This window comes from Plutella xylostella, chromosome 3, assembly GCF_932276165.1.
Source record: "Plutella xylostella chromosome 3, ilPluXylo3.1, whole genome shotgun sequence".
NCBI classification, from domain to species: Eukaryota; Metazoa; Arthropoda; class Insecta; order Lepidoptera; family Plutellidae; genus Plutella; species Plutella xylostella.
The window spans coordinates 2034426-2046268 of NC_063983.1; the positions used below are offsets into that span (position 1 = coordinate 2034426).

At 40.2% G+C, this 11843-nt stretch overlaps 2 protein-coding genes across 3 annotated transcripts; both read left to right on the forward strand.

The window, feature by feature from the left end:
• LOC105382512 lies at positions 1-5055 on the forward strand. The gene is made up of 3 exons (XM_011552407.3): positions 1-158; positions 2471-2676; positions 3845-5055. Exons 1-3 carry the CDS (start codon positions 98-100, stop codon positions 3983-3985), a joined length of 408 nt encoding a protein of 135 aa, XP_011550709.3. The 5' UTR covers positions 1-97; the 3' UTR covers positions 3986-5055.
• Positions 5056-5254: 199 nt separating this feature from the next.
• Positions 5255-11398, forward strand: LOC105382543. 2 transcript variants are annotated; one of them, XM_038117164.2, is made up of 4 exons: positions 5255-5651; positions 6055-6162; positions 6781-6896; positions 11190-11395. In XM_038117164.2, the coding sequence occupies exons 1-4, from the start codon at positions 5600-5602 to the stop codon at positions 11328-11330; spliced, it is 417 nt and encodes a 138-aa protein (XP_037973092.2). In that variant the 5' UTR covers positions 5255-5599; the 3' UTR covers positions 11331-11395. The 2 variants fall into 2 exon arrangements, with proteins under 2 accessions (XP_037973092.2, XP_048481871.1); XM_048625914.1 differs by lacking the exon at positions 5255-5651 and adding an exon at positions 5788-5858 and having other exon boundaries at positions 11190-11398.
• Positions 11399-11843: the final 445 nt, after the last annotated feature.

Sequence of the window (11843 nt, forward strand, 5' to 3'; positions counted from 1 at the left end):
TGGTGTGCTGTTTGCTGTTCTGAATTCAGTCGTGTGGTGAACGCGAGCGGGCGCGGCAGAGGAATCCAGTTTGTTCTGCCTAATTTCTGAACGGACGATGGCGCTGCCGCTGGGATATCTGTGCTTTTTGGCGGTGCTGTGCAGTTTCTTCCATGAAGGTTGGTTTTTTCGTTTAGTAACGCGATGCGTGGGTGTTGGGCGTGCGGGTGGATTTTTCCGGTTAGTTTAGTTGTTTTCCGGATATTGTAGTTACAGATGTACGTAGACACAGTACTTACTTAATTGTATTTTCCACCTAGGTGTATGAAGGCTTTGGTTGTAAAGGTTTATTTTATGTAAGAACATACCATTATTAACGTAAACATGTGAAAATGGGTTTTATTTCCGTAGTCGGGTAAAATTCTAGAGAAACTAAGCAGTAAATGTTATTGCTAAAACCTGCTGTTTCCATTTGAAAATACTGTAACACTTTTTAGGATAGCCTTGATATATATTTTATTCAGATTACATAAACAGTTCACGAAAGAAATGTAAACTGCGTAATAAATTGGTGAATTTCTAAAAGTTCTAAAGTAAATCTATACTTCATAATGATGTATAGTTTATAAAATGAACCCATACATCAATTTATTGAATTAAATTTGTAGATTTTGTAGAAAGGTGCATAGGTAAGTAAATCAATTCGACTATAAATATTCGGGTACCTTTCACGTTTAACCGAATGTTATTATGCACCTTATAATAGTATTATTACTTAATACAAAACGAAAGTAATATTCGTTAATCAATGCTGAATATTTCATAACGACTCTATACGACCTACGAGTTTTTCGCTACGACGACGCTACGAGGCTACGCCGCGCCGTAGCAGGCCTAGCCAGCTAGGAACCTCTTTGATCGAGGCTTACGAGTAATTAAATATTATTTATCTAATGGGAGCTAACGCGTGTGAATTTGCCGCTAGGGGCGCTGGTGTTGACTGAGGTCAAGTGACCTTTTACTTTTCATATAATTTGTTTGGCGGGCTTCGTGATAAATTATATTTTCGTTCATTTCCCTGTTGAAAAGTGATCTCTTTTCGTGAAATTATCGCAAATATGGATTATTTGTCGATGAATGTGCACGCTTTGAAAGCTGAATTAAGGAAAAGAGGCGCATAAATAAGCGGTCTCAAAGAGCAGCTAATTCAGAGGTTAGTTTGTTTACTGTTTACAAACTTATTTTTTACGAAATGTATGCTTGTTTGCTTTGGTAACAGCTATGTTTTTTTTCTTTTTACAGACACCAAGACTATGACCGTAACAGTAACTTGGTTGGAAACGTAGAGGACAGCATCATACAACAAAATGATAGTGTATACTGTTGAGTGGCCTTCAGAAACTTTGTATAGGAGTGTGAACACTAAAAATTAAACTCCAGATCTAGATATTGTCACCAATGAGTAACTACTTTGGAATTTATGTACAGTGAATGAAAACATCGTGATAAAACCTGCATATCTAGATTTTCGAACCCACCAACCTGCAGAGGACCAGCGTGGTAGGAAATGGTCCTTAGTGTGGTAGTTTAGGAGTGGAGTTTAGACCTTAAGGCGATATGCACAAAGGCTTCATTCGAGTGAGCCAGGTGCAGGTACTGACACCCCCACAAATAATAGAATACTTAGTATACTATACTACCATTATTTAGTTTCAACTAACAACTCAACCAGCATTCATTGTGTGGATTACTAATGTGTTATATTTTAGTCTGTCAGTGTGTTTAAACGGAAAGGATAAATTAAAGTAAATCAGTGTGTAATTATTTTATTTTTATTGTATTTATTAAATGCCTAATGCTTATTTACATTATGTTCTTTCTGAAATTGGTTATAATGATTTTCACAAACACGAGATTGTCGGATAATAATTATTTCACAAGCCACTGTTTTAGAACAGTTTTATCACTTGGTAACATATGTCCTCCTTTTCTTTCCGAACATAACGGATCTGCACAACATTGCGGCATAGTAACTCGATATGATGATAGTTATTTTATAATTAATAAGCTTATAAGATTCAACCTACTATCGACGAATTATTTACGGTTTCGAATCCCGGCCGGTGTAAATAACTTCCTTCTGTGCGTGGCACAGGCAAGACAAAAGACTGAAAGATTCATGGGGACAACTTCCCAGAATAATTTTTTTACATAATTGCAACGCCCAAATCGTAAGCTTAATGTAGACGCCCTCCGGCTATATATGGTGATGCGAAAGGCTGTAGGTCGCATCCAGAAGGGCTAGCACGGGGCACAATTTAAGACGAGACAAGCGTTTTGCATCACGCTCACTCACATCGCGCAGCCACAAGAGAGAGCGCGGCGGAGAACTTTTGACATGTCTTCAAGGCGCCCCGTGCTAGCCCTTCAGTGGCGTTCTTTAGGATAGATGATATTGTAGGCCTAAATCTCACAACACTTCCACCCGCAGGGCTGGCCATCAACTGCTACCAATGCAACAGCCACAACGACTCCCGCTGCCTGCTGCAGAAGCTGCCCGACTCGCTGCGGCTCCCGTGCGGGCCCAAGGAGACCATGTGCAGGAAGATCAAGCAGGTGGTGGAGTTCGAGATGAACGGGATGCCGCCCGACAGCAGGATCATCAGGGGCTGCGGCTGGGACGAGAGCAGCTATAAGGTTGGTGGAGAATTGTACTGTAGTGTGGAACGTAGAAGTTTGTAAGGATGGGTAGATGTTTGATTCATGGGTGAAGAGTCTAGATAAATTTTGATGAGATTTTATAACACTTCTGACTACTAAGGAAGCCATGGTCGAGGAAAAAATTGATAAAAGTAACATTATAGTTTAACATAGAGACAATCACCACCCTAAAATGTTGGTGGCAAGAAAAGAAACCTGTTCGGGTATCCCTTTTTTGTAAATTTATGGTATGCTTCAACTGCTTCAGTATAAATTGACGCTAAGTAGGTAGGTCTTGATCACAGCATTAATAATACCTATACATGACAATCGCTACACGAGTCTAGCTTAGTCGACCATTGATCGCATTGCTCTCGATCAATAAATAGGTCAACACAATAGACCTGAAGATCACTAGACCATGCGGCTGATTGAACATCCTGATCGGTAGCAAACAGGATATTAAATCAGTGCTCAGTGCTCACCTTCCAGGCAAACTAGCGAACAGAGGGGGGATAAATTTAGAGCACAGTCTCATTATAATGGTATCCTAAACTCTTTAGCTTGGTTTCTATAGGCGTACCTACGGTAGTGAACTATGTATGAGTAATAAAATGGAACTTTACGAGCATATTCGTGAAAACTGTATAGAACTATTAAAGGTCGAAGAAATAAGCAGTTATGTACCTTGATAATAATGCGGTAATTTCTACGCAATGCTATCTGAAGTCCATTCCAAGTTCTGTTGAAATTTGACGCACATTATTATCCTTGGTCATTCCTTAAAGTCTTGAAACAAAAATTACAAAAATCATTACCAGTAAGACGTGAATGTTATACACTAACCATCTTAAGCTATTGTTCCATCCCTTCCCACTCCAATTTCCTGTAAAAACCTTCTATGACCACAATATGTTATTCAATTTACAAGTCGAGAGATAAGTTGTATAATAACAGCAAACCCTTATAGCTAAAAGCTAGTCCAGGCCACCTTTGTCTGAAAGAATCTTACCCGGTTTCTCTCCAGCATTCTTTCTCATATCACCAGTCGGACTTCTTTGCCTCTTTCCTCTTCAGGATTCTTTCTGCCACCAGCCTGACCACTATTCTTCTCAGGATTCTTTCTCCTATTACCAGTCTAACCCCATATACCTCTCGCTTCCAGGGTCGCTGCTACCAGCGCGCCGGGTACGGGGGTCGCCAGGAAGTCTGCTCTTGTCTCGAGGACGGCTGCAACTCGGCGACCCTGCCCGTGGGAGCCACCTTGCTCATGCTGGTCTCCGCGGCACTGCTGAGGATCTGGTAGATTGGTGGCGGGGTGGGCGGGTTCTGTAATGCTACTTGGAAATCTTGGCTGGTGTTTTTAGTTGTGTGGTGTAAGGCGTTTGTAGTAAGGTTTGGTAAGCTTTTGGTCGTGCTCATATTGGTAGTGTAATCACCAGGTTTAGGCTTAGCGTTGCAGCTTGCTAAGTTTAAGTACGCAACGAGATTGAATATAAAGATGTGTTAGAGAATACCTTATTAATTTAAATGTGTAAATGGCTGATGTAAGTTGACACATTTTTGTTCTAATTTAAAAAAATATAAAACAAGAATAGATAATTTATCAGAGAGTACAGGTAGAAATTACAGAAACCGACGTAATTAGAGAAAAACAAAACTACTGTGAGGTAGATTAGGATAACGATGTATAGATGTGAGTGTGTACCTAAATTAGGTTTCTAATTTATTGAAAATGTGGAAATCTAAAGTATGTGAGTAATTGAGCACAAACTCTAGAACAAAGTAGACTAGACCACCTATTATTTAAGACCTGAAAAATGTTAAATGCGATTATAATAATGCACAAGGTAAAATCACAAGACAACGTAGGAATTTAAAAAACGTAAATTGTTGTGCTTGCTGAAATTGTTAATAAAATCGACTGACAATACAAATAATACTTATAATAAGACCGTCAGTCTTTCGATCATAGCTTAATACTTATTTAATACTCGTAAGTGTTGCATAATTGAGAGTTTATCGCAAATCAAATGGATTAGTGTGTACATGTTAAATTATTTAGTGTACAGAGTCACTGCCGATTGTAAATAGATGTTAATCGTGTTAGAACGTTTTTGTTAGTATGTCATAGTCACTGTACATTATGTGCAATCAACATAATAGATAACTATACAGCCCTAGGGCAACAATATTGAAAGATCTATGAAATGAGGGTTCCTCAACATTCGTCAGTAGAGTTTAGTATAAAAGTGTAAGCAGTGGGGGTGGAATCTTATCTATTTTGTTAACTGTACCTACATGTATGTACCATGTGTACGGCTTGTTATTGAGTTTGTTATGTGCGACTGTATTTATATTAAATATTTTTTCTTTCTCGTGCCTTTTACTTCTAATACCCAGACATAAATAACCTCCAAAACTAAGTTTGAATCATAATGTTGGAAACTGTTTCACCCGCAATGGCAAGGACGAAAGGCCACTCCAGAGTTCAAACAGACCTGATTTGTATCGCATGATCTCATGATGTAGGGAACCTAGATACCTTTACCAATTGTGATGATTGCCGTCGCCCACGCCGGTCCAATTGTCGTCTTCCTTTCTAACTAAACGAGCGAGATCCTTTGAATACCGGTCCCACGGTATCTATACTAATCATCTAGTTTATTGTTCACTAATAGTGTCAAATCTGTGCCTGTATCCTTGTGATCCGTATTGAAATCAGCTGGATACATACTAAAATATAGTTTATCTACATTTGTGAAGTTAAAGGTCAACAGATCAATCGGGACAGGGGTGGCCTGGCCAACAGTGTTTAAACTGGAGAGCACTTGAATTTTCTGATTGCATAATGTGAGTTGGGAGAATAGGGAGTGGGTTTGGGGCAGTGAGTGTAGTCACCAGTGTGGAGTGAGGAGAGATGGCGTCCTGCTGGCTGGTTTGGCTCACGATGCTTGGCTTCGTAGCACAGGGTGAGTCAGTTGTTTGAATACCTATCATATGAATTGGGGTAGATGATGTCCTCTGAATTTTAGTGGTGTAACTAACTGATCTAATTAAGTCTAGGTCTGATCAAGACCACACGGCAGTTTTCACAGGACTAATGATATGATGTGTAGTTTGATGAGGATGGTTGTGGACGGAGTGTTATGGAGTGAGGTAGTGAGGCTGATTGGAAGGTTTGGAAGTATCCATTAGTAATTAGTTGATGATGACGTATCATATGTGTTATGATTCGTTGCCGAGGTTTAATTTTAATCGAGCTTTCTGATTGGTCAATGCAATGCAAGATGGATATGGAATGGTAGATGTCTATTGTCTTCCTTATTCATCGATTAATGTGGTACTATGTGTTGAATAATGCTTTCATTTCAGGCTTGGCAATAATGTGCTACGAGTGCAACAGTGCAACCAACTCTTATTGTGCTGAGAAAATACTTCCGGATAATCTGAAGAGAAATTGCTCTGAGCGAGATAGGGGAGGTATAACATATTTATAAATGAAATATAAGATACTCAATTTTTACTGAAGATGAAAGAAAACATGGTTCAAGGGTTATTTTTACGTAACGGTTATGATCATAATGTTATTGAAATATGGTAATGTCAGAGTTGAGGCAGAACTTGCCCTTAAAAAATCTGGCGTACGGATAAGATGTCCATTGTGTGTGTGAAGATGGCTGGAGACGATGTGTTGTCTGTTGTAATATTCCTCCTGCTAATTTTGCTGCGTGCTGAGGAGAGAGCTACGTGTTTCCATAGAAGATTCTGTCACAGACGCACGCTCACTTCCAAAGCCTCCCATATGGTTTCGCTCCTACTCTAACATTGCTTGCATCTGTTGCAGCACTGAGCGAACTGAGCGAAAAGATAAGAAAAAGCGACACAAATCTTTGAATTAAATCATCATCAGGCAATAATCATCCACCGCTGGACATAGGCCTCTCCCAAGGAGCGCCACAACACTCGGCCCTCGGCCTTCCTCATCCAGCCAATGCCGGCTACCCGCCTAAGGCCGTCGGTTCAGCGGGCAGGATCTTTTTAAGTGAAATTAAATCTTTCTTTTCTCTTCAGTGATGCATTTCCACATGTATATTGCAGACATAGTCCACACTCTGTGCCGCAAGATCACGCAGCATGTGGACGTGGAGGTGGAGGGGCAGCGGCCGGGGGCGCGCGTCGTGCGCACCTGCGGCTGGGACGACTCCAAGTATAAGGTACTGGAGGGTAGCTAGCTTGGTAGAGACGAAGGATAGATAGAGTTGCAAGGTACAGGAGGGCTACTCTACATTGATAGAAACGAACGAGCGAAAGATAGAATCGTAGATAGCACAGCAGTGCAGCGCTCCGAAACTTTGTTTTGTTGTTAGCTAGATTATTGAACCTAACCACATCCTCCATGCCTTCCTATCTTCATAACTTTAATGGAATTATTTTGTACCTCAGGGTGCATGAATAGAGCCTCCTCAAGTAACGTATTAACTGTGTTCCTTATATCTTTTTGCTTTTTTATACCTAAGTCCAGATTTAAAACACTTATCATTATAAAAGAATGTCACTGGTATCGTATTAATAATAATTGCAGACCGATTTGCTTTGTTCGAAGGTATAAATATTGTAGAATAACCCAGTGCCTACCTAGTTACTTTGAACGGTGTCTTTTTTTATTCGTGAACTTGAACAGTAACTTGTGTAATACATACCTACTGCCTATTGCTCTTCCATTTTATTATGACACTGATAATAGTTTGCAAGCTGTTACTTTATTGCTATCTGCTATACGCTATACTTATGTACCTAGCTATATCTACTCAGATTCGTGTGTGTGCGTAGTATCTTATAAGAAATGACTCACAATAATTTAACATTATTTTATCAAAACGTACGTAGCTTGCGATCTAAATGCCTACAATTTCGTCATAATATAATCAGTAACAGCTATGATCTAATAGTGATTACTGAGACCTGGCTCCACAGTGGTATTCTGGACAGTGAATTGACCGATGATAGGTATGACGTGTTCCGAGCCGATCGCGACCTGGTGAACAGTGGCAAGTCGACCGGTGGCGGCGTCATGATCCTAGCCCGGCGTGAGCTCGGCGCCGCGCCCTGCGCACCCTGCCCCCCCTCCGCGCGCCCGTTGCCCGTCTCGCCCGACATGGAGATGCTGTGGGTGACCGTACCGGCTCGAACACTTAGCTCCTCACAAAACTTACACATAGGCGTGGTTTATATGCCACCTGAAACACGCACATTACCTAATAATATACAGAACCTTATACAATTTACCAACTCCTTAGTAAATTATCATACAAATGACAACTTTTTGTTACTTGGTGACTTCAACCTACCATGCTTGCGCTGGTATGAAGACGGACCATTGTGTGTTAAGCGTGGCCCCGTTGAAATACAAAATGCTGCAATACAGCTGACTGACGAAATGAGCTTCTTAGGCCTCTCCCAATATAACACCTTAACCAATTACGCTGGTAACACGTTGGATTTAACTTTTTCTAACTTTCCTCAGCTGATTGATATTTGTGACTCCCCGCTCATTAAGGAAGACCGAGCACACCCTCCTTTCACCTCCCAGATACAAGACATATCCCTGGAATATTTAAAGGAAGCTACTAAAGTTACTCCTAATTACTGGAAAGGTAATTACAGTTCAATCAACGATTACTTAAATAAAATCAATTGGTCGGAGTTACTGTCTTGTGACTTGGATGAGGCTGTTGGCAAGTTTTATGCACACGTGAACCATTGCATACAACACCATATACCAGTCAAAAAAAATACAGTTAAAAATAAATTTCCCGTATGGTATAGCCCGGCACTTTTAAAAATAATTAATGAAAAACGAAAGGCCCATAAAAAATGGAAACGATATGGTAATCCACGAGATTATGACGAGTTCAGCTTACTACGCGCAAGACAGTCACGTGTCCACGATCAGTTATTCAAAGCTTACACATCCAACATGGAAAATATCATTAAAATCAAACCTGCTGCCTTTTGGTCTTACGTAAAGTCACTCAGGGGAAGATCCAGTTGCCCCAAGTCTGTAACTTATGGGAATAATAGATACACTGACGGCAAAGAAATTTGCGACGCATTTAATAACTTTTTCCAAAGTGTCTTCGGCGTACCTTCCAGTAGTGTTACATCACAGGATCTGAGTTTGAGTCCTGACTGCCTATCCGGTTTGCAACTCTCCAGTAATACTGTAGTAGTGGCTCTCAAGAATCTAAATGACCTGAAAGGAGCCGGCAGTGACGGCATTCCTCCATTCTTCTGGAAACAATGCGCAGACTCAATTTCAAAACCTATCACTTCACTTTTCAACCGGTCGCTGGCAGAGGGTAAATTTCCTGCTATATGGAAAGTAGCACTCATAGTTCCAGTGCACAAAAAGGGTACTAAAATCAAGGTCGAACATTACAGAGGTATTTCAATACTCAATACGTTAGGCAAATTATTTGAGAAAATTGTCTATAATGCTCTTTATCCAGTAATAAGTAAAAGCCTATCAGATAAACAGCATGGTTTCCTCCGTTCACGCTCAACTTCTACTAACTTGTCATCTTTCCTGGACTACACCCTTACTAGTATGGACGGCGGAGGGCAGGTTGATGTGGTCTACACAGATTTTGAAAAGGCCTTCGATCGTGTGGACCACACCATCCTGCTTACGAAGCTTGAAAAACTAGGAATTCACGGGGATCTGCTGCGATGGATCAAGTCATACCTAACTAAGCGTTCTCAAGCGGTAGTTTTAGGTGGCTACCGTTCTGACTATATAACGATACCAACCGGAGTCCCACAGGGTTCTCACTTAGGCCCCCTTTTCTATTGTGCATATATATACGACATCGCGGATTGTCTGAAATTTTCTAACCATCTTCTATACGCCGATGACAAAAAGGTTTTCTTTCGTGTCTCCAACAAACAAGATTGCGCCTTGATTCAGTCTGATCTTGACAGATTGTGTACATACTACAAAAATAATAACATAACTGTCAACGTTACTAAGTGCGAATGCATAAGTTTTACTCGAAAACGGAATCCTATCCAATACCCTTACAATTTCAATAACATACCAATAAATAGGGTCAATGTAGTGAGGGACCTAGGTGTTTTGCTTGATAATAAATTACTATTTGATCAACATGTCGATGCTATTACTGTAAAAGCTTATAAAAATCTGGGCTTCGTACTGCGCACATGCCAACCCTTTAATAATCCTCACACTATTAAGATAGTATACTATGCGTATGTGCGAAGCTTACTCGAGTATGCGTGTCCCGTTTGGTCACCCCAGTACGTCATCTACAAAAATAGACTTGAGCGCATCCAACGAATTTTTGTCAATCACTTAAATTACCGTTTCAAGAAGTCCGTGAAATCCTATAGCGACGGATGTCGTGAAAACGGGCTCCTAACACTTGACCAACGTCGTACAGTTCTAGACATGAGTCTGCTGTACGACATTGTACGTAACGTAGTGGACTGCCCCGAACTGCTTGGTCGCATCGGGTACTGCACCCCGCGCCGTCGTACTCGCCACACACCTCTGTTCCAAGTCCCATTTTGTTCCACCAACTACGCAGCCAACTCCGTGCTTACAAGGCTAACGAGAACATACAATAAATTATTTTCTAAAATAGATATTTTCAACTGTTCAAAAGCTACTTTCAAATCCCATATAATCCAAATGCTTGTAGATGATGCTGTTCAAGAGTGAATGATTTATCAGAGCCGATATATCCTACCTTTAACTATTTTATTATTATTATATATTAACTATTTTTATAAAATATATACCTATTACTAAGTATATTATTAATATTACTTACAAAGTTTATATTTTTGTACAATATATGGATAAGCATTTCTCCAAGTATGTTGCAGTTCTACGATTTCCTCCCACAGTGTTGCATAACACCATCCTTTCTTATGAGTACTAACTATGACACCTTTTGTAGATTACCTTTGCATATCATAATTTAGATACTCTATATAATTTTCTCTTCAATTATTGTCTATTAACTAATTTTATCTGAGCGCAGCCTTTGGCAAAAACACACTAATGTCACTCAATTACTTATGTAGCATATAATATAAAATTAGATTAAGTAGTAAGTGTGCAGGTACCCGACCGTGATAATGTTTATTATTTTACATTACCTGTGAATCCTATCATTGGCCTTACTGTGTGCATATATTAAAAATTATGTTATTTAAGTTACGCTGTTGGATTCGTAAATAAATAAAATAAAATAAAAATAAAAGTAGGTGCCTTATATTATAAATCCAGCGAATCCAGGGCAGTTAGCGACAACGAACCTGACTGGCAAATCCTTTTGCCGCGGTCACAAACCCTATCCTAGCTTTATAGTATTTGTGTCAGCGACCCAAAAAAAACCTAGACCATTAATCTTAGACCCTGTCCTAGTTCAATAAGTAACTTTATGCCCTGACTCACCTCATCCCCCCCCCCCACCCCGCAGAGCTCGTGCTACCACCGCTCCGGCTTCGGCAGCCGGCACGAGGTGTGCGCGTGCGCGGCGGACCTATGCAACTCCGCGCCCGCCGCCGCCGCCGGCGCCACCGTCGCGCTCGCCGCCGCCGCCATCTTGAAGTTGGGATGATTTCCGTTTAGATTCTGTGATTGCTATATGTTTGAGTTTAAATGTAAAGAACATAAAATTACATTGAATTTGGAGATTTAATATGATTTTATTACGAATGAATCTAGTAGATCCTTAAATATAAAATCTTGTAAGTTCTTAGGTACCTACTTACTAGATACATCAATGCGATAAAGATTGTAAGGTTTATTACTGACGCAACGGTATCGTTAGGCGTTACTGTTTGGGTCATGGAGTCCACGAGAGGAAAATAGGGCTAGCGAAAACGTCGATGGATGAGGAAGGCGAAGACAGAGTGTTATGGTGCATCTTGTGGAGGTCTATCTCGTGCAGAAGACGTGTGTTGGTTCTTCTGATGATGAAAACTTGAAATTATAAAGGTAGTTAAGTATATAAGACTTTATAAGATGCCTCTTCTTATTTTCATCATTTTGGAACACTACTGTTATGCGCTGAGATTCCCAATATAATCCAAACATGGCATGGTTACATAGAACGGTTCGAAAGAGAGTA

Coding starts and splice junctions, on each gene's coding strand:
- LOC105382512 (XM_011552407.3), top strand. CDS start 98: ATGGCGCTGCCGCTGGGATATCTGTGCTTTTTGGCGGTGCTGTGCAGT. Junction 159..2,470: donor GTGCAGTTTCTTCCATGAAG/GTTGGTTTTTTC, acceptor TTCCACCCGCAG/GGCTGGCCATCAACTGCTAC. Junction 2,677..3,844: donor GGGACGAGAGCAGCTATAAG/GTTGGTGGAGAA, acceptor TCTCGCTTCCAG/GGTCGCTGCTACCAGCGCGC.
- LOC105382543 (XM_038117164.2), top strand. CDS start 5,600: ATGGCGTCCTGCTGGCTGGTTTGGCTCACGATGCTTGGCTTCGTAGCA. Junction 5,652..6,054: donor GCTTGGCTTCGTAGCACAGG/GTGAGTCAGTTG, acceptor CTTTCATTTCAG/GCTTGGCAATAATGTGCTAC. Junction 6,163..6,780: donor CTCTGAGCGAGATAGGGGAG/GTATAACATATT, acceptor TGTATATTGCAG/ACATAGTCCACACTCTGTGC.